This window comes from Pollicipes pollicipes, unplaced genomic scaffold (assembly GCF_011947565.3).
Source record: "Pollicipes pollicipes isolate AB1234 unplaced genomic scaffold, Ppol_2.1 Scaffold_2555;HRSCAF=2994_pilon_pilon_pilon, whole genome shotgun sequence".
Taxonomy (NCBI): Eukaryota; Metazoa; Arthropoda; class Thecostraca; order Pollicipedomorpha; family Pollicipedidae; genus Pollicipes; species Pollicipes pollicipes.
In genome coordinates this window covers 20,373,098-20,395,899 of record NW_023596136.1, presented here as the reverse complement: position 1 = coordinate 20,395,899, position 22,802 = coordinate 20,373,098, and the positions used below count along the sequence as shown (strand labels likewise).

At 57.6% G+C, this 22,802-nt stretch overlaps 1 protein-coding gene across 1 annotated transcript in view; it reads left to right on the top strand.

The window, feature by feature from the left end:
* The first annotated feature begins 2,812 nt into the window (after positions 1 to 2,812).
* The window catches only part of LOC119098994 (protein enabled homolog), a 54,665-nt gene continuing 34,675 nt past the window's right edge, over positions 2,813 to 22,802 (top strand). The window contains exons 1-3 of the mRNA XM_037222044.1: positions 2,813 to 2,929; positions 13,819 to 13,911; positions 14,110 to 14,151. Coding sequence (XP_037077939.1) covers positions 2,813 to 2,929; positions 13,819 to 13,911; positions 14,110 to 14,151 — 252 coding nt within the window. The remainder of the gene's footprint in view (positions 2,930 to 13,818; positions 13,912 to 14,109; positions 14,152 to 22,802) is intronic.

Here is a 22,802-nt window from a genome sequence, read left to right as displayed (position 1 = left end):
ACTGCCCGAGCAGATGCTCAATGTCATCATCGTCTGCATTTTTTCACACCGTCACCTCGTTGCGCAAAACATACCGACATGGGTTCAGGTCCACGGTTGCAATCGCCGACCGGGGTTGAGGCTCACAGTTGCACTCTTCGACCTTGGTTCAGGTTCACAGTTGCACTGCCCGACCTGGGCTCAGGCTTATAGTTGCATTCGCCCACCTGGGGTTATGTTTGAAGATTCAGCACTCTCCGACCTGGGGTCAGATTTGGAGTTGCACTCCTCGACCTTTCATCAGGCTCTGAGTTACCTATCCGGGGCCAGCGAATTCCCTCACCGACTTGGGTTTGGGTTCAGAGTTCTACTCTGAGTCCCGCGAGCAGGCCCGTCTCGCCGCAGCTCTGCAAGGTGGCGCTGGTGGGGAGGACGCTGGCGGTGCGGCCGGCGGAAGGTGCCTGCTCCTGGACCGTCCGCACCGGCCGGGTTCCCACGGCGCCCGAGCCACCCACGGCACGCTCCCGGGCGGCGCACGCAGGCCTCCGGGGCGCCTGCCGGCAACGGCAAGCTTTCTGTGAAGGCCGCTTTGTGATGCAGCGAAGGGCTGCCGGCCGACCCATGATTTTGGAGTTGCACAAGGCATAAAGTTGTAGCTGTGTTTGAACAACTTTGACGCAGAATTGCCATAACGTGATTGTATTCAGCGTAAGTGATTGGTTTGAATGACTATGGTCAGCCGAGCATCATAATTATTGGCACTGCGTGCACATCACTTAGGCTTCGCATCGCTAACAGCTTGTGGTTGAAAGGCTCGACCTTTGCGGCAAAAATCGCGAACAGCCTTTCGTCCAGCTGCTCTCGTGCTTGGCGAAAATGCCTGCTAGCCGCCTTTGTGTGTCAGCCGCTCATCTCGGCCGTCGCGTCCAGACCAGGGAGCGGCCGCTGCCGGTCGGCCGTGAGGCCACCACGAGACTAAGCGAGTCCGTAATGAGGCCTAACGGCGGCGCCGTGGCCGGCCTGTGGGTGCGCCGGCGGCCGGGCGCCGCTCCTGCGGTCGGCGGCTGACCCGTCACCTCATGTCGTGACCTGAGCGGTCACGGCGAGCAGGGAACTCTGCGGGCGGCCGAGGGGCCGACGCCGCCGGCTCCGCGTGGCTCGTGATGTCACGCCCGCCGGCGTCGCAAATCACGCACCTCCCGCCGTCCCCGCCTTGGGTTTTTCACGGCGCGTGTATTTGCCGCTGGCTTTAGCGAGGCAATCCCCCCACGCCTCTCACGGCGGCTGAGTCGTGCTCACTGCCGCGGTCCGAAACGCTGGCGAAGAGAGAGAGTTTGGAATCTCCGCTGCAGCGACCTTGAGACGAAGCGCTATCGCTGGACCAAGGTGTTCCCAAACTGCGAAGCCACTTCAGTTAGCACGGGACAGTATTTGTGGATCGGCTTTGTGTGTGGCAGCCGGGCCTGGCCCCGCGTCGCCACTTCTGTGTCCGCTATTGATCATGTCAGCAGGCTAATCTCCCTCTTCTCCTGGAGTTGGCACCACTCCAAGGGATAGCTGAGGACGTGCGTGTCGTAAACGCGTCGTCTGCTGTTTCGATGGACCCGTAATTAGCTGGCGGCGCCGGAGAGACGCCCACCGTGGGCCGGCCCAGCGGCGCGGCCGGCGCTCGGGCCGGGCCAGGCAGGCTCTAAAGGCCGGCACACCCGGCCGATGCCGTGTGACGTCGCGGCCTTGGCGGCCCGGGGAGCCAGGCCAGCCCTGCTCGCGTCCCGCCGAAGGCGCGGCGGGTGGTGCCGGCGGCGCTCATGACGCCCAGCGCCGGCCGTGTCGTCGGTCCACGGTGCTGGACGCGGCCTGACGAGCCGTGCCTGGACTGTTGTGACGCCCGGGCAGCGTTGGCCATAGCCGGGCGGGGCGTGTCCGTGGCCTGGTAGCGATTGTCTACGTAGCAGTGGTCCGTGAGAGAGCAGATGTCTTCGGCGGTGGGCAATGATGAGTCGGGCGGTTGCCTCCTGAAGCGTGATGTCTTGGGCAATCCTGCCAGCAATCCGGGTGGAGAAACCGCCGCGTTTTTGGCTTTATCTTATGTTTTCGATAGAGGACATGCTCCCCTCCATCTCAGCGGGATGGGTTAGGTTGACTGGAGCTTGTTCAGGCTGAGAGCCCACTTCAGATGGATGGGATTAAGCAAGGAGGTAAAACACGGGGCAATGCCGCGGCCATCACGGACTATCCCAGACCACAACACGTGCATGCCTCCCGGAGCACCCATCAGATTGCAGGTAGGCGTGTTGCGGTTGCGCGAGCGGGACACGCTGCCCGCCCGGCCGTTACGCCGACTCACGTCTGGCGGCCGCAGCTGCTCCTGGCGAGGCGAGGCGCTGCGGGGAACAGGATGAATCGGTGAAGGGGAATGTGAGGTTCGGTGACCGCTTCAGCCTCGAACATGGCCTCGGATCTTTCACCCAAACGACTGATCTGTATGTGTGTCATTCCTCCTCGGAGGCAGATGAACCGGTGATTATCATGGAGCGCGCGTCTTTGGTGTGACCCTGACCTGTTTCGTCGGTGACCTGTGGCTTGACCGTGACGCTGCGATCGTACCGCTTACACATGCAACTCACTGACATATTTGCACTTTTATATGTAGCTCATTAAAATATGAGTTTGACTTGGTCTATTATGTCAGCCGCTGACCTGCTCATGACCTTCTGTCATCGTGGGGCTGGACACCCAGCCCTGCTCTCGGGCACGCTGCTTTAACCTCGGGCTTGTCTCAGTGATCGGCGGCCTGACCTTGACCTCGCGTTCCAGCCAGGAGCGGGACCAGATGCGCGAGCGCGAGCGCGAGCGCGAGCGGCTGTCGCGCAGCCAGATCGCGCACCAGGCCTCGCGTGACTTCTTCATGGAGCAGACCAGCGGCGCCACCTTCAGCCAGCCGGTCCGGGTCAGTTGGGATGTGTGCGTATGTGTGTGCGTGCGTGACCCCGTGGGGTCCACAGGGGGAAGAGAAGGGGAGGCTCAGTCTGGCCTCCGTAGGTGCAGAATTGTTTAAAAACGGCAGATGGAAGACAACAGGTCCAAACCGTTGCCGAGTGGATGACCACCAGGCGTGGCATGCAGACGCTGCTGCACATCACAGCGATGTGACCTTGAAGGCTACGATCATGCAATGTACTCCGAGCCGGTATGCCTTAGAAATAAGTGAAACGTTCAAAGTGCTTTTCACACCCTTCTCCGCGCATCTCCACATGCGTCATGGTCTGGTTGACCGACGTGATCTCATGAAATCTGTGCATGAGTGACGGCATCGTCAAACACATTGACAATCATTGACCTTGTAGTTCCTTTGTCCCACTGGATGCTGGTTTTGTCCGCGGTTTGTTGACTTTAACTATTTGTATCTTTCTTTCGCCGTCTGGTGAATAGTTTTACGGCGTGTGTCATGGCCACGGTTCCGGTACACGTCAATGCGCATGGTAAAATTACCCTTTTATGTTGGCGCCCGTTACGCGTGAGTCGGGAAGTCCAGCAAGTCAATTGGCGCCATCCCACTCATTAGAATCATTCGCCGAGTGTATGTCAATGTGTGGGCCATTGTGTAGTTCATCGTGTTGGTCATCGGTACCGTGTAGGTCATCGAAGTCTGTTCGCCTCGTTTCTGTTTTATGACCGTGGGATCCTGCCGTCTACGGCGCCCGTACTTTGCCCTTGAAGTAGCATTGCTCTTCTTTTTACACTGCCGATCGATTGTAGATGACAGTATCCTTAATCCTTCCTCCTTAGAGCCATGGAGTGGCATGCCCTAACCTTGGCGGCTTAACTTTGAGGTATTACAAATGGAGTTTCAGCGGTAGATAAGGAATTTTACCCAGCAGGATACAGCCGTACGCGAATCCTGACCTCGTCCTGCTATGCAGTGTGCTATGTGCAGCTACTGTTTGCTTCTTTCCAACGGACCACCATAGCACTGCATGACCTCCCAGCAGGCCCTCATTTGACCGAGCGGATGGTATAGTCCTCGCCGGAGATGCCGGCTCGGCCGCCGGACCGGACCGGACCGGACCGGACCGGACCGGACGACCGGACCGGACCGGACCGGACCGGACCGGACCGGACCGGACCGGACCGGACCGGACCGGACCGGACCGGACCAGACCGGACCGAACCGAACCGAACCGAACCGAACCGAACCGAACCGAACCGAACCGAACCGAACCGAACCGAACCGAACCGAACCGAACCGAACCGAACCGGACCGGACCGGACCGGACCGGACCGGACCGGACCGGACCGAAGCGAAGCGAACCGAAGCGAAGCGAACCGAACCGAACCGAACCGAACCGAACCGAACCGAACCGAACCGAACCGAACCGGACCGGACCGGACCGGACCGGACCGGACTTACGAGGGACGGGACTAACACTGAACCGGACCGGACCGGGCGACCTTGGCGCACCGGCCCGCCCAACACACGGCTTTGTGTAGGGCGACTATCAGATGTATTGTCGCATTCTGCTCGGCAACACAGCCACTGATGCGCGATTAGCGGGGGGAGGGGTGAGGGACAAACCGAACTTCGATGAGATAAGTAAGACACTCACATTCAGCGGAGGCGAAACGCGCTCAAAGCGTTCGGCTTCAGTTAAGACGTACCGTGACGTGGTGTCTGCAAGGCTGGTTTCGCAGGTAGCCGTTGACCGGTGATGGGGGAGGATAAACGGTTAAAGAACGAAGCGGCGAGGTTGGCACACTGTTTGAAGCCACATAAGTACAAATTTGAACCGTGAACCTCGCAGGCATAAATCCACTCATTTAATTGTTTCGTTAAGATTACCCATTTCTGCAAGTGCTTAATTGACTACAGGAGTTTTATTTTCCAGTTATGTTTAATCACACGTAAATGCTACGCACATGTAACTGAGGTAAGTGCACATTGACTTGAATCACACAAGTTTTCCCGCCTGGGCGGGTGGTGCCTCGTTCGCCGGTTATCACTTTACCGGATAGACGCCGGTGCCGAGTCTAAAAGCAGCCGACTTGAGACCGGCTGGCCGCAACCAACCTTCATGTATGTTGTCCGAAATGCCTTTTGCTATGCGATGTCACACTGGCAACGCTCATTCCCCTGAGTTTTGCCGTTCTTAGAGTTAATCAAATTGTGGGAAACATAGAAGTCAATCACGTTTTTGTTTTTCTTTGGATTCGACGAGGTTAGGTGCGCCATTCTTTCTGAACAGGGCCATGAACTCCTCACTATGTTCCGCTACGTTTTTCCCGTACGTGCGTTTATTATGTATATACCATCCCCCGTCTCGATATCTATTTTCTATCTTGTTGTGTGATTTCCGGTTCGTTCTCCCCCCCCTCTCTCTCCTCTCTCTCTCTCTCTCTCTCTCTCTCTCTCTCTCTCTCTCTCTCTCTCTCTCCTCTCTCTCTCTCTCTCTCTCTCCTCTCTCTCTCTCTCTCTCTCTCTCTCATCCTCTCTCTCTCTCTCTCTCTCTCTCTCTCTCTCTCTCTCTCTCTCTCTCTCTCTCTCTCTCTCTCTCTCTCTCTCTCTCTCTCTCTCTCTCTCTCTCTCTCTCTCTCTCTCTCTCTCTCTCTCTCTCTCTCTCTCTCTCTCTCTCTCTCTCTCTCTCTCTCTCTCTCTCTCTCTCTCTCTCGCTCTCCCTCTCCCCCGTTGCCGGCGTCACCCTTTTCTATCTTTGTTTCGGTGGTCTCGCCAGTATCTACTCTCGCGCTTCCGAAGCCCTGTTATTTCCTCCACCCCCGCTGTGCGCCACAAGTGTATTTTGCCTCGCCTCCGCCCGGTGCGCGGTGGCTGCCGCTCGCTGGCGCCCCATCTCCAGCTGTCGCCTCGATGACGCATCGCAGCGCCATCACCGGCGCCGCCATCTCCGTACTGCTAACGGCGGCGCTCGGCGTCAGGAGCGGATCTGACGCCGGTCGATGGCCGTTCAGGCGTTGCGCCGCTGTTCATGCCCACGCTGCACCGCTGATCCTCCCCACGCTGTACCGCTGATCCTTTCTGCTCTATACTGTTGATCTTGCCCACGTCGTACTGCTGATCCCGCCGCCGCTGTACTCCTGATCCTGCCCCCGCTGTGCTACTGATCCTTTCTACTCTATGCTGCTGATCCTGCCCCCGCTGTACTGCTGATCGTGCTCTCTCCGCACTGCTGATCCCATCCCCGCTATACTGCTGATCCTGCCCCCGCTGCACTGCTGATCCTGTCCCCGCTGTACTGCTGATCCTGCTCTCGCCGTGTTGCTGATCTTGCCCTCGCGTGCTACCGCGTCTTCCCGTCTGTACCGCCCTTCCTCCCTCTATTCCGCTACTTTTGTCTCCGCTATGTCTGCCCTCTGTGCCCTCAGTTTCGTCCGTTTGTGCTTCTGTTACCGACTGTCGCATCCCGGCCTCTCGTTTTTGTTTATCATGAAGTCATCTGGAATAGCTTAGGTGGGCGGATCTGCTTGTTTCTGCCTGTATGCACCGTTGCTTATACCTCCTGTACCGCCGCCTCTGCTCGGTGTACCACTATGGTTGACCTGCTCTGCACCTTTGGCTATCTGTACCGCTGTGCCTTTGTGACGTGTTTTCTGCCCTTTGTACCTCTGTGCTTCCATACCTGCCCGTCTCCACCGCTGCACCTGCCCCCTCTTGGCTGTCCATACCACTCTGCCTGTTTGCTTGTACCTCCACCTGTGCCAGTCCGATTCATTCTTGCTGTGCCTGGCTGTGGCTTGGTTGTCCAGTACGGATGTGCTGTCCACTTGGCTGTGCTGTCCAGTACGGATGTGCTGTCCTTTTGGCTGTGCTGTCCAGTACGGATGTGCTGTCCACTTGGCTGTGCTGTCCAGTACGGATGTACTGTCCACTTGGCCGTGCTGTCCAGTACGGATGTGCTGTCCACTTGGCTGTGCTGTCCAGTACGGATGTGCTGTCCACTTGGCTGTGCTGTCCAGTACGGATGTACTGTCCACTTGGCCGTGCTGTCCAGTACGGATGTGCTGTCCACTTGGCTGTGCTGTCCAGTGCGGATGTCCTTTGCCGCTCCTCCGTGCGCACTGACACGGAAGCGTCGCCGCCGCCGAGTGGTGTGTGTCACCATGGTCAGCGGCGCCGGCCTTTTCGATTATCGTGCGTTTCAAGTGTTCTCGTGTATGCCCACCGTGTTACGTATCGGATGTAGACTTCATACATACCCAAGCTTACTCTGTCTACTCGCATTCATTGTAGCGTGATGTGCGTCCATTTGTACCATGATGTTCAGTTTTATTCCAGCGGTCTTGCTTTACGCCTTGTACGCGTCCTATGGACATCTCATTACGCCGTCCCTCATTGAAAAATTGTTTTAATTATGTCAGATGCATGGAATGAGATTGCATATCCATTGCTTTCATACTTCTGGAGCCTTTGATGCGTGGACGACCGATCGGTTTTGGAGTGATGACTTTCTGGGCTCGACGCTTATTTTTAGAGCCGTTTTTGCGACGGCTGAATGGATTAAAGGTTATTACCTTGAAACTGCGTGGATGTTGATGCACAGAAGACCCGTGCATCCAACGTTATTTGAAATTCAACAATCCATCTTATGTGCTCTATTCCATTATAATATCAACGTCATGATCAACCGAAGTGCATTTCGTCACTGTTTCCGTCATAAATCCGTGGATGTCGTTTCTTTTAATGTAAGCTGAGAAAGGTCAATTTAGGAAAAACTCGGAAAAGGATTCATTTCCATCTTTTGTGACATTATTTTTCTTTGTTGCGTTCTATGTTGCTTGCCGATTCCCCGGGCGTTTAGATCACCTAGCCTTCCGACGTTTTTAATTTTTCTGCGCGCACATACTGACATACATGTCAGGCACAACATAGGGCCAGATTATTAACCACAGGTCGAGTTCAGCTTTATGGTGTGGTTCCCTGCGTGTTCAGTTTGCTCCACCAACAGTGCGCTCTCATTCTCAGTTTTCTCCCTGCCCCGCTTCCCCGTCTCACGGTTCTTTCCGAAGTTCTCCACGCTCTGCTCGGCGTGCGTCAGTTGTCACTAGATCCTGCTGCCATCTGACCGACCTGGCAGGGGCCTTCCGACCTGGCCGGGCCTTCCGACCTGGCCGGGCCTTCCGCGCCAGATCCCAGTCCCTCGGCCGCGCGGCGCCGGGCTGAGCGTCCGGTCGATCTCCGGGGACCGTGAGGCCCTCCGGCAAGCCAGGCTCTCGCCACTGAGCTGCTGCCACTGGCCTCAAGAGCCGCCTCAGCCACGCCCACGCGGCAGGTGTACCGGCCGAGTGCCCCCGGGCCTCTGTCGGCCGCCTCAGCCACGCCCACGTGGCAGGTGCACCAGCCGAGTGCCCCCGGGCCTCTGTCGGCCGTCTCAGCCGCGCCCACGCGGCGGGTGCTCCGGCCGAGTACCCCCAGGCCTCTGTCGGCCGGCACGTCGCACATCAAAGGCCTGGCGTCGGCCGGCGCGCCGCGGCGACCCTGCCGCTGCAGCCCGATCCCCTGGCGTCGGCCGGAGCGCCGCGGCGACCCTGCCGCTCCAGCCCGGTCCCCTGGCGTCGGCCGGAGCGCCGTGGCGACCCTGCCGCTGCAGCCCGGTCCCCTGGCGTCGGCCGGAGGCGCCGTGGCGACCCTTGCCGCTGCAGCCCGGTACCCTGGCGTCGGCCGGAGCGCCGCGGCGACCCTGCCGCTCCAGCCCGATCCCCTGGCGTCGGCCGGAGCGCCGCGGCGACCCTGCCGCTCCAGCCCGGTCCCCTGGCGTCGGCCGGAGCGCCGTGGCGACCCTGCCGCTGCAGCCCGGTCCCCTGGCGTCGGCCGGAGGCGCCGTGGCGAACCCTGCCGCTCCAGGGCCGGTCCCCTGGCAGCCGCGCTGTTGGTTTTGGTGTTGGCAGCGCCGGCCGCGCCGTCGCCGTGTCCGGGTAGGCGGCTGCGCCGGCTGTGAGCAGCCGCCGCCAGCGTCGCTCCAGCGCGCCGGGGCCGCCCGGACGCCGGCCGCAGCTCGGGCGCTCTGTAACGAGCCTGGCACGGGGCGGCGTACGGGTAGATGTCTCGGTGCGGCTGTGTTGTCCTCGTTACCGGCGTTCCCTGATCGGAAGTCGGCTATTTCTGCGGGAGGCTATGCGCGTCTGAATTGCCGACACGTCGCACATATCTGCTGTCGGTAACATCTTTGTATGCACAGACAAATTAAACGAATTGAAACCAAATAATTAAACTCAGCTTTGCCTTCGTTGGGCTGGGACTTACCTTCCAGTTGACTGCGGTGCGTTTGTGCCTCGTTTGTTTTAGCGGCGCAGCGCTCTAAAGTCATTTCGTTGAAGAGGGTTAGGGTCAGAGTAAATGAGTTGTTAATTACATCCAGGCTGAGTGCTCCTGGCTTAGACATTTTTCTGCCTGTCTGGAACGGTAACCCACCTGCTGGCAGCACAGCCGAGCCTCTGGGAGCAATTTCTGGCCATTGTTCTGGTTGGTTACTTCTCCTTTATTGTCTAACTAGCGGTCATCTGCGGCGAAACATTTGTCAGCCGGTCTGCCACCGGCCCGGGCTCGGGCCCGTGGCGGTCCCGACTTACCGCTCCCCACGTGTCCATGTGTACGGCAGGGGCTCGTTCAAGGGCGCGGGTGCCCGTTAGGCCGAGTTTAAGTGCCAACACCCGCTGAATTTTCCGTTTTTGTTTTGTTTTTTGCTCTGTTCTTAAGAAAGTCATGATTTATTCAGTCTGTTGACCGGAATTAAAGACCGTCTTCTAAATCTGACCACTGGTTAGAGTAGAAGTGTGGGGAAGCCGTGTTGGCACCATTCCGTTTATTTTGGTACCCGTTGCTCTTATCGAAGGTTATTGGTATCAAGGATGGATGTTCAATTGCACCTTGCTTTTCCTACCATAAATAAAGGATACTGTCATATCAACACACACACACACACACACACACACACACACACACACACACACACACCACACACACACACACACACACACACACACACACACACACACACACACACACACACACACACACACACACACACACACACACACACACACACACACACACACACAACACAACACACACACACCACACACCACACACACACACCACACACACCACACCACACACACACACACACACACACACACACACACACACACACACACACACACACAACACACACACACACACACACACACACTACACACACACACACACACACACACACACACACACACACACACACACACACACACACACGCATCACACACACATCACATCATCTATCTAGATATCTATCTAAATATCTATCTATCTATCTATCTATCTATCTATATAGATAGATAGATAGATAGATAGATAGATAGATAGATAGATAGATAGATAGATAGATAGATATATCATATCTATCATCTATCTATCATATAGATCTATCTATCTATCTATCTATCTATCTATCTATCTATCTATCTATCTATCTATCTATCTATCTATCTATCTATCTATCTATCTATCGATCTATCTTATTCATCTATAAACGGTGTATTTGTACTCCAGGCCGTACTGGCCCGCGCCCAGGCCTCATCACCGCGTCGGAGTCGAAAGCCTTGCCCCTCCGTGCCGGGGACCGCAGCTCCACCCTGACCAGGGGGTGGCCGCCCGGCGCGCGGCGGCCGGCCGGCCCGCGCCGCCCGCGACGCCGTAATTGAACCGATGACGGATACTGGCTGTCGCGGCTGGCTGGCGTCGTAATCGGGCCGCTCCGGCCGCCAGAGTGGCCCGGCCCGGCCCGGCCGGCCACCGGGTCAATGACTGCACGCCCAGCCCCGCCGACCGACCGGCCCAGCCGCCCGGCCCCGCTATTTTCCATTGTTCCGCCGGCCGACCGACCGATCTCCGTCGCTCATCCGCCTTTGTATTCTCTTCCGGCTGCTCAATATTGTGGTGTCCTTGCTGTCATCTCTCTGCTGTGCCTTGCGCCTCACCCCTATCAGTGTATTATACACGGTTATGCTACAAAGCCATGATGCATTTGTAGCCCCGACGGTTTGCCTTCTCTTCCGTCTCCGGCACTCTCCCTGTTTCCCAGGGTCAGTGTACGGGACCCGACCATGTCCTGTGACCCGTTCCCCGGACACGGCGGCCGGCAGGCGCTCGCTGCGGGGACAGACTGCTGCGAGCGGTCCAGCCCGCCGACTCCTTGCAAAGCCAATACTCTGCGATTCAGCGCGAGTGAGCGTGCTCCGGTGCCAGGGCTCGACAGAGAGCGACGCCAACGTGGATAGCATTGCGAACGTCATGAAGTGATGGACAGACCCACGGCCAGCGGTACGCTGAGTGGTGTAGCTGCTCCAGCCGCCGCCGGTGTCGCGCCTGCTGCTGAGCGGTGTAGCTGCCCCAGCCGCTGCCGGTACCGCGCCTGATGCTGAGCGGCGTAGCTGCTCCCCCAGCCGCCGCTGGTACCGCGCCTGCAGCTGAGCGGTGTAGCTGCCCCAGCCGCCGCCGGTGCTCCCGCCTGCTGCTGAGCGGTCGTAACTGCCCCAGCCGCTGCCGGTACCGCGCCTGATGCTGAGCGGCGTAGCTGTTCCCCAGCCGCCGCTGGTACCGCGCCTGCCGCCCGCCCTGGTCCAGCCATGGTCTGTGACCCTGATCTGGGCCGGCCGTCTCTCCGCTATAACAGCGTGCTCTGGTGCAGGCGCTGGCCGACCGGCCGAGACAAAGGGGTCACGGAGGTCAGCCGGCGCTCGGCGGAAGGTCGGCCGGTGAGCGGCGCCGCCCGGCCGCTGCCGCGCCGCGCCGCGCAGCGCCAACAAACAACATGGCGCGCCGCCGCCGTCCCGGTGGCAGACGGTGTTAGTCCTCGCCCACGTGTGCGTGTAAATATACAGGGCTCGTCGATCGCTGTTGCCGAGATGTGCGCGCCTCGTTCCGCTCTTGTTGGTGACGATTTCCTTTGTCGTCCTTGTTTTCTTTTTATCGCGGGTTTTCTTTCGTGATCCACGTATTAATGTATTCTTAGGCGAGCGCCTCTTTTTGCCTCAGCCCGGTTTTTATCCAGCCCTCATCCGCTCTGCACCATTGGAGATGGGAGCCGGGAGAGTGGACCACTGCGTGACGGGGCCACCGACCTCTGCTGGCCAATGGATTCTAGGTCATCCAACTGGGCCGAATCATGCATTTAATCCCCAGAAACCTCTCCCTGAGTCCTTCTAACTGGGCACGCGTGAGATATGTAAGTACTCCGCAGGATATCTCGTTCACGGGCTAGCTAATCAGTTAGCCGATGGCGGCTGCCACGAGAGTTGAGCTGATATAAATCTTCTTCGGAAGTGGGCCCAAGTCCGTGGTCGTCCGGATCCCTTGTTATCACGCATTTACAATCGTGGCCATATGACAGCCGTCTCCGCTACGCACATGCCAGCGTAATCATAGGTAACAGTACGAAAGGAAGGCTTTTGTTCTGCAGGTCGAAGTCATTGCTGTAGTTTGTGAAACCTTCATTGGTGCGACTTGTCTCGTTGAGTGATATCTGGGCCTTGTCGTTTGACGTCACTATTGGAACCCAAGGTTCGAGTATGCGTCGTTTGTTAGGCAGAGGCGTGCGCTCTGTAACTGCGTCTTGTACTTTTCCATTGCTCAAAACCTTTCAGCACTGCCAGCTCTCCCCTACTTGTTGCCATACTTCCTGTCGTTTTTACCGTTGTCAGATCTCCAGAAACGTGTTTGAAAGCCTACACATGTCGAATTACCGTGATTTCGTTTGGTTGGATTAGGCTGGCCGTATTTGAACGTTTCAGACCTTATGGACTGAGGAGAGAGGTAATAGCTGGAGAAAGACTGCAGCCGTCCAGGATTATCGTCGCCTCCTAGCCGTACCCGGCGGAGGGATGACACGTGGAGTTATCTGCCGGAGCTTGGGCGGGATTCCCAGCCGCGGCAGAGGCGGGGCAGCCCGGGCCTGATGGTCGTAGCACGCTCTCTGCCCAGTGAAGCATCGCGAGAATACAGAATAAGGCGTGCACGGGGGATACCGGATACAGCTGATACTGGGGAAGTGGCCCGGATGGGTGCAATATGCGGGGCACGTCACGGTCAACCAGAAGTTGTCGGAGATCACCGCTATCTGCCCACTGCTGACGTGGTGGAGCGGTCCTGCGTCACGCGGCTCGTGTGTTCGCCGCGGCTGGCCGCTGCGTCGCCAAATTAGTAGAGGCAATGGTCGGCCTCCGGCGCCTACGTCATGTAAGCATCCTTCGAGCCTGCCTCCCGCTCCCCGCCTGCTCATCCTCCGTTCACGATAGTTCGCTGTCCGCCTTCATCCTCGTGTCACGCGGCGGCTCTCATTGGTGCTAGCGGTGTGTCAGAGCTGGCGAACCGGCAGCTGCTGTGTGAAACCCGGCCGCGGCCGAGCGGCCATGTGACGGGCGCACGCGGGACAACAACCCTGCATGTGTCAGGCCGACCGTGGGGCCCTTCCCACTGCTGTCGGGGCCTGCCAACCGCTGTCGGGCCCTGCCTACCGCTGTCGGGCCCTACCCACCGTTGTCGAGCTCTTCCCAGGGCTGTCGGGTCCTCCCTCGTTGCCGGGCTCTTCCCAGGGCTGTCGGGCCCCTCCCTCGTTGTCGGGCTTCGATCCCGGTCGTGTCAGCTGTGTGAGGCTCTACTGTCCCGCCCAATATCCCTCTGCTGGATGGTCGGCTTGGACTGCCTGCGTCACCCGCCGTGTGACTGCAGAGGCACGTGCGTGGGCTCGGGCAGTGGACTTGGGACGGCTGATGTCGACCACACGCCCGTTTGACTGACTGTGTGACTCCGTCTGACGCGTGTGACATCGCCCGCAGGTGAAGCCGAATGATCGCCAGATCTCCAACATCTTGGGCGAGTTCGATCAGGTGGCGCCCATCATGCGCTCCGAGCGCACGCTCAACAGCCTGGTGGGCGCCTACGCTATGCCCTGTACGCCGGCGCCCGTCCACCAGGACCACGACCACCTGTTCGGGGCGCCGCCGCCGTCACCGGCGCCGACGCTGCCGCCCCCGCCGCCGCCGCCACCGCCGCCACCGCCGCCGCCGGCGCGGTACGACAGGCGGCCGCCGGCGGCGGCGGCGCCGCTGCCGCCGCCGGCGTCGCAGCCGGCGCCGCGGCCGACGCGCCTCGGTCCGCGCCTGGACAAGGTCAGTGGGTCGGCACGTCGTCGCCCCCTGCGTCGCCGGCACGAGAGGGGGGGGAGGCGGGTCGGCAGCGTAGTCGGCCAGGCGGCTGCTAGTCATCTGCCGTGGCGTGTGTACATACACGCTGCGTAGTGCGCGGCGCGTCCAGCTTCTCGGACCTGTCCGAGATCCAGCGGCGCAGTTGCAGATTAACTCGGAACGAACACTAATCAAACACACTGCAAAACTGGACGAAAACTGGGACCTCCACGTATCTGAGTTACCTGATATTGTCAGTTAATGGGCTGGTCTCAAAGTCCGGTGACCGTTGGGTAGGGCAGGGTTTGAAGGTTCCATACCCAGAACATTGTACGGGGTAAGATATGGACAGGCTTGTCGGGAATGCTCGCTGCTTCCGACAGATTGGAACACGTTTGCCTGGCGGTCTGGGCTGCATGCGTGCCCCGGATTTTCCCTGGCCGATAAAGAGCGTGGAGTCTTTCGGGACGATTGAGACCAGGTGTTAGCAGTGTGAATGGAATCATTGTTCGTATTCAGGTGGGGCTAGCGGGTATGTACAGAAAGTTTGGACCGATCAGATCCCTGCACGCTGTCAAATGTTATGAGTTTTAAGAAGCTCTGTGGAGTGTGCGCGTAGCAACTCGAGTTTTCTCCTCGGAATCTTTGGAATTCCAATCACATCTCAGGTTTCCTACAGGCCCCGGCTTTCAGAAGACCTCTTTCGAATCACAGCAATTCCGAGAAGAAAAGTCATGTTGTGACGCACACATCCTGGACTCCAAACACCATTTAGAGCTTCTCACAATTCAGTTACACCTGGCGACGACCGGGAAACTAACTGGCTGACACACGGTGTGCATACGAACTCACCAGATGAGGACGGTACAGTTACCCCAACCGGAAGGGCATTTGTTGAGTGCCGCTCGTGGCAGGCAGTTAGTGGGTGTCCGTCGGCTTTGCACACGCCCGCGCAGAGCGACCCAAAAGTGCGGAGCGTCACTGAAGCCTGTCATTTGCTGTAAGTGGCTCGGAGATGGCCCAAATGGTCGAAATGCCACACGGCGAGAACAGCCTCGGCCGGCCGCATGCCTGCGTCGCGGCTCTATGCGATGCGTATGCCCGCGGGCCCGACCGTCGCGGGGGGGGGGAGGGGGCAGGGTGAGACCGGACGGAACGGAACGGAGCTGGACGGCGCGTGAGTGTTTCGGCGTCCCAAGAGCTCACGCTGCTATGTGATCTGCGCTGCTAATAAAGGGATGCAACCAGGCACTAAGATGGCCCCGCTTGCCGGAATCGACTGTGCTGAAGTTTGGTGGGTCGGGGGCCCATGGTATGCCCGCCTTTTGGCTGTTGCGGCGGCCTGGAAAATGGACTCGCAGCCAGCGAAGTAAGCCCAGAGCGACGTGTGGCGCTGCGCCGTGTTGTTGCAATCATTGCTGATCACGACTGAGGCTGGTGACGGATGACTCTGACACTCACCTGCGGTGATTTCGAATTGAATTTGCCTCGAATGGATTCAAAATTTGATTGCATTGAAATTCGAATGAATTTCAATTCTAAAGAAGTTGTCCGGACTCCTGAGAGACAGCTACATGGCCGATAGCCGACGCTATTGATAATCGTGTTATATCAACTTATAGAAAACCGAATGTTATTTGGGTGTTGACCATGCCATGCTGAGTAAAAGGCTAAGAAAGGTTTAAATACAGTACACCTGTGAATACTCTGTGCACGGTATTTGATCTTTGTCCTGGTCTGGCCTGGTTATGGACATACTATTCAATGGTGAAACAGGGAATATGCCGCCAAGGCCAGAAGGGAAGCCGAGCAGCGAATACCTCGGTTGTAACTTCCCGTCCGTGCCACAATAACGAACAGAACTGGAATGTGCCAGAAATGAAAAGTTTCTTATGAGGACAATTTGTTGGGCCGTTCTGGAAGATCATCGCAGTAAGGCTATTTCAGTTCCTCTACCTCCGCGCATATCATCCTTCACACAATCCGGCCGGACCTGACAATAGCCACGTCATGAATCCCAGTCGCCGCAGACAGCCATCCTACAGCGCCCACTTTACAGCCGCCCCGCCGGGCACGGCAGTCTGTGATGCGGCCCAGCCCTGAAGAGCCTGCCAAATGCTTTACATCTGGTTAGATTTAACCGCGCCCGGATCATTTGTCATCCTCATGCTTTCCGCTCCATCTGCCCGCACCGTTTCACCGGCGTCGAATCGATGCCGAACAGCGGCAGCGGCGGCGGCAGCGGCGGCGGCGCGGGCTCTCTTCGCGCCGCGTCGACCGCCGCCGGAGGTGATACGGCCGGACGGCGGCGGTCACGTGACGCCGGTCGAGTGCCCCGCGGCAGTTCAGCGACGGCGACGCTGATTGGCCGACGGTGCGGGCTGACCTCTGGGGACCCGTGATTGGCTGTTGGCCGCCGCCGTTGACCGCTTCCGGCTGGAAATGAACTGCGGATTCGCGTCGATGGTGGCCGCCGTTTCGCTGCGTTGGCGGCTGGGAGGCGCCACCTCCGAGAACTGCGGTGTAAACGCGAAGTTAGAAACACTAATTTTAGGCAGCGACATCCGGAGCCCAATGATTCGAAGCGTTGAAGTTGTAATATGCAGCGGGGGTTTTACGGAAAGTTTGTCGACTGCATGTCTGTTTTTGGGTGCTTGGACTGGGGAAGTGGCTTGGTGTAGATGTGCATAGAATAGGCTATGGTTTCCACGAATGGTTTAATGTTTTCTTTTCTGCCTGCCGGCGCTTGCCTGTCACTTAATAGGATGGCCTTTGGCATTTCCGTTCTAAACCGCGCAGGAAGCCATTTCACTGTCACGACCCATCACGTTTTCCGATGGATTAAGTTAATTTTGAGTAGGATAACTACCTCAGGGAAGTAACTACGCTTGTATGTTACAGTATTTTTTAATTTTGGTGTCATTTTGTGTGGTCGTAACTTTAAAATCAACAATGAACCGATACTTTTCTTTGGTCCGGTCTGCACGCACCACGATGGTGATACGTCGGTACTCCCTTCGAGAGGTAATGCTCGCTGCCACGTAAGCTCAAAGCGGACCGTCATCATTTCCACGACTCCTGAAAACGGCACCTAACCACACAAGCAGCAGTGAATTCCGCGCGTCGATTTCATTGAATTTCGACCCAGATTGTGTCTAATCAGCCGGCTGCATGCGGCGCTGTCGGCCGTGAGCTGTCGGTCAGCTGCGCGGAGCGGCGGCTTCAGCTACGCGGACCGGCTCCGAGGCGGCCGTCCTCCGGAGGCCCGACCGGAGCTCCGGCTATCTTACTCGGAAGCGCCGCTCTCGCCCGGCACGTGTCTGTTACAGCCGCCGCTCCCTGCCAGAGGCGTATCCAGGAGAGGTCACGGGGCGCCCGTGACCTCCCCTGGACACCTCGCTTGTCTTCTGCCATCATCAAGCCCTTACTACGGCGTCAACTCGCATCCGTCGCCAGAGGCGGATTCAGTCCTAATCCCGGGGAGGACTGGCGCACCCCCGCTGTGACTGCCTGGGGTCGCGCCTGGCTTGGTCCGCCTGACGACGGCCGGCCGCGCTCGGTGCTGGGCGGTGCGCCTGTTTGTTTACGGCGCCTGATTAATGCGCCTGCCCGGCCGGCCGCTGCGGCCGCCTCTCCGAACGCGGCGCGATCGGCTCCCTGCCAGCCGCCGCCGAGCCGCGCCAGGTCGGCCGAGCTGCCCACCACGGTCGGCGTCGCACCCGGCCCGCGCGGACAGACACGAAGCTTGATTGTTTCACGACGCGCCACGGCTAGACGATCGCGATGCGCCACAGCGGTGCCGTCGCGGAGAACCAAAATCGCATGGGAGTGGGCCTAAAACCCTGGACCTTGTAGTAAACAGGCCAGCATCGGCGCTTGTTTTCGGCGTATCATATCAGAGCGCTGTCCCGTAAAAGACGACGCTCTTCACCGGCCAAGTAACGTTAGGTAATAATCACAGGGCGACAGCGGGCGGCCGTCATACGCCACGGTCAGAAATATTGCTGTGTTTCTGCCCCGTTTGTTGACGATCGCTGCCAGCTGGTCGGCCGGCGGGCTTAGGGCGCTGCCTGGCTCACCAGCTCTCGCGGTATCACGGTTGTGGCGAGGGGTCGCCTGACGGCCGAGACGGGACATCGCAGCATTTTGACGGGACGGGGCCATGGCGAGGGGTCGCCTGACGGCCGAGACGGGACATCGCAGCATTTTGACGGGACGGGGCCGTACCGAGGGGTCGCCTGACGGCCGAGACGGGACATCGCAGCATTTTGACGGGACGGGGCCATGCGCATCACTCGATTAAACCCACCACATCCGTTTTCCCCGTCGACTGATGCTCAAGCTATTTTATGATATTTGCGTTACGTTACTCGCAGTGTCCGATAGCGCAAGCAGTGTGTTTCGGTGTAGTGATACGTGACCACAATCTCGGCTCGGTGCGTCACCGGGTCTGCTCACGGTGTGATGCAGGACCATTATCCGGTGGAGTGGTGCCTCCCCCCCCCCTCACTCCTGTGGTTACCGGGAACGCTGGCCGCCAATGTCGGCGTCTCCTTTGATGATAGTCGTGGTTTGATGTCGGCTTGCTCGAGCTCATTCTCCGAGAGTCGTCGTGGCATTCAGCTTTATACCAGTCCTCCTCTGCTCTGTTTTGACATGAATTGCTATTAAATGGCTTACGTACTGCTGCTAGCTACTTCTACATTATTAACATAATTTTTGCTATTTAGCTCCCCCGCTAGCATATTGTGCCTGCCCAAGATATGATAATGTAAATGTTACGACACTGCAAAGCAATTTCTTTACAACCAGCGAATCAAAACAGACATGCTTAATACACCGGTCTGGTTGACACAAACTGTCAACGCGACCCGTCTGCCGCTTTGCGGGAGCACTGCTCCGTTACATTACGGTCCCAATGTGCATTCTGTATGCGCATGGCGTCATCTATCTGGCGCGCCTGCTTTATCCGCTTCGCCCCAGTATCGAGCGGGATAATTTGTATTCATGCCGCTCCCGGCTTACGAAAGTTTTGGCGAGAGCGCTAAAGCTCATAACGCGCCCGACCTTCTCTTACTAATGGCGCTAGGACTGGCCGAAACCCTACAGCGTGAATAGTGTGACGTCATTGGGGCATGCACTGCGCTGTAATGCATGCGACTTTTACGGCAGTGATCGATGATAGCGATGATTAATATCATCAGATGTATATATGGTGAGGAGTTCAATAAAATCGATTCACAGTGCGACTTAGAAGACGACGGTTGTCCTTTTCTTGTGACTTTTGACCGGGATTTTCGCGCGGGATTTCGCCATTGATGACCAACGGAGTCCATTACCATATATTACTTTAGGATAGTACATCTTCAGCATGGAAGGTTATGGAAAATGGACAACACGCATTTGGTCAGCTGCTTTAGGAGAGCGCCTTTATATGTGCATGATTTGTGACTCTGTACAAAAGCAGACTAGCGTCTTCAAAATGCATGAATCCAAATGTTTGATGGATAACTGATTATGCTTAGGTCGTTTTCTCCGTTGTGTTGCTGCTTGCCTTTCGACGAGGGTTTTAGCCCGCATTGTCAATGCAGCACGGTTATGATGCGAAGGCTGCCCTTCGTATCAGAAGGTCATGTCCCATTTTGCCTTTGCAATATACTACACATTTACTGTCATAGTGTGCATAATTTTCGTGCACCATGTGCACCTGCAAATTGTCCACAAACTCCAGGGGGATGACGGCTGGCTGAGGGGAGCCGAGCAGCCTCAGATCAGTGCATTCGGGAGTCATGTTGACCTCGTCAGGCGCAGGGGGTAATAACCGCCTTAGTACAACGCGGATCGTCAAGCACGTCCTCAGTTTTTTTTTCCTGCAAGTCGGCCACGGCATGTACTGTTTTGTCCCAGACGACTTCGGCAAGAATAGCTCCGTACACTGCTGTCGCGTCCGCCGCCCCTGGCACAAACGATCCCGCTCCTGCTGACCGCGTGTCCAGACCCGCCAGGCCACCTCCGCTCCTGACCCCGTGTCCAGACCCGCCAGACCACCTCCGCTCCTGACCCCGTGTCCAGACCGGTCAGGCCACCTCCGCTCCTGACCCCATGTCCAGACCCGCCAGGCCACCTCCGCTCCTGACCCCGTGTCCAGACCCGCCAGGCCACTTCCGCTCCTGACCCCGTGTCCAGACCCGCCAGGCCACCTCCGCTCCTGATCGCGTGTCCAGACCCGCCAGGCCACCTCCGCTCCTGACCCCGTGTCCAGACCCGCCAGGCCACCTCCGCTCCTGACTGCGTGTCCAGACCCGCCAGGCCACCTCCGCTACTGACCCGTGTCCAGACCCGCCAGGCCACCTCCGCTCCTGACCCTGCGTCCAGATCCGCTAGGCCACCTCCGCTCCTGACCCCGTGTCCAGACCCGCCAGACCACCTCTGCTCCTGACCCCGTGTCCAGACCCGCCGGGCCACCTCCGCTCCTGACCCCGTGTCCAGACCCGCCAGACCACCTCTGCTCCTGACCCCGTGTCCAGACCCGCCGGGCCACCTCCGCTCCTGACCCCGCGCCCAGACCCGCCAGGCCACCGCCTTGCCCGCGCTGCAGCAGTCAGCAGAGAATCAGGCCCGGCGGCTGCCTTCTCGGGCCCAGGTCGGCGCGACGCCGGGCCAGCCAATCAGCGGCTGGAGCCCAGTGACGTCAGCGAGTGCGCGGCGGCGGTGGAATGCGCGTTGGCTCTCCTTGGTTAGGAGCACGGGGCGCGTGACTTCTGTCGGTAATCCCTCGGAGACGTGACGGGGACTGTTGAGCAGCTGTCGAGTGCGGGGACCTCATGAAACAAACGAGACGAGCTGATGTGTCGCTCTGACGAGCCTTACAAAATTACAAATAGATGTAGTAAGATATGTTATGTTGTGTTGTTTGGGATGTTTCCTGTCTAACCATTGTTCAAGCGGCCCATGAATGACCCTGGATACGATTTCACCATACTATCTGGGCGGTGATACGCCTCGCCACTGCCTGCCACCTCAGTAAATCAATCAGACGACCGTTTATTCAAAACGTTGATTTGTTTTTTTTCTGGAAGGTAACGCTTTCCAAAAATCATTGGAAACTATTGAACGTCTGGTGGTGCACAGGTCCCCTATACCTCACAGCCATATGTTTCGGCTTTCATTCCACGTTGTTGTTTGGTCTTGGGTATTGCCTTTTAGTTTTCGTAACTTAAGCTTTTGTTACAATAGTGTGTTTGGAATTACCTGGAGAAAGACTCATACCGGATTTATTTTGTTCCTTAAAATTTCCCTTCAAGCCCACATGACAATTTTCCAGTGAGGCCCGTTGAGAACGACGCGAATTACGCGATTTGTGCCCCGCCTATGTCAAGCTTTGAACGTCTCAAGTAAGAGCTAATCTTGAAAGCGCAAACATTTTGGAAGGCTGCCAAACTTCCGTGTTGAGCGGAAAAGTACACAATGCAACTCCCAGATACTACGTGACCCGCAATACTCGAAATTCTATTACCACTTCCATTGTTCGACAGCTGCGTTCCTGGGCCAGATGTGAGAAGTGTGACCGGCTGGATCGCCTCCACTGCGTGGTACAAAGCAACCAGATTTAACAATGATAATCGTTGATTCGATGCGCTTTCAATCCGCAACACATTTATGCACACATTCGATACGGTCTCACACCGAAACACATTTATGCAGACATTTGTGCGCAGCATATTGTGTCATTATGCACGAGAAAAGCTGCGCCATAAATTTGCACGAACTTAAATTTCACAGCCTAGTTAGGAGCTTCGAGTTTTTGGCCAAAATCCCCATGTGTACGCCTCCGATCGAGCACAGAGCCCAGACCAAATGTTCAGCTTTGGCCACGAGAGTGTGTACCTCGTGAAGGGCATGCATCAGACCACACGGGCAGGCACCGATATTGTTAGCGATTGGGAGACAGTTATGGCGCGGGGTAACTAGCCTGAGGGCGGGCCTTTCTCGAGATGAGGATCATGAGATCAGAGGGGCGGTGGTCCATGTTATGGCGCGGAGTAACCAGACCGAGGTTGGGCCTCTCTCGGGACAAGGATCATGAGATCAGAGGGGCGGTGGTCCATGTTATGGCGCGGGGTAACTAGCCTGAGTGCGGGCTTCTCTCGAGACAAGGCTCGTGGGATCAGGTGGTCCATGTTATGCCATGGAAGGCTGATCGCAGAACCAGGTCGCTCAAACGTCGGATTGCGGCAGCCTTGAGCCGCCGATCCGAGATATGCTAATCATGCCTCACACATGTCCCGGGGTGTAGAATTCGTGCATGTCATGTGATGCATGACAAGCAGGATAGCCTCCGCCGAGCATTTGAGGAAGCCATGATATTTACGAAATCTAACGATTACCAAATACCATGTTTCGGGCCGCTCCCTCCCCGACCGTGTTGTCCAGTTTCGGGCTGCTCCCTTCCCGACCGTGTTGTCCAGTTTCGGGCTGCTCCCTCCCTGACCGTGTTGTCCAGTTTCGGGCTGCTCCCTCCCCGACCGTGTTGTCCAGTTTCCGGCTGCTCCCTTCCCGACCGTGTTGTCCAGTTTCGGGCTGCTCCCTCCCCGACCGTGTTTGTCCAGTTTCGGGCCTGCTCCCTCTCTGATCGT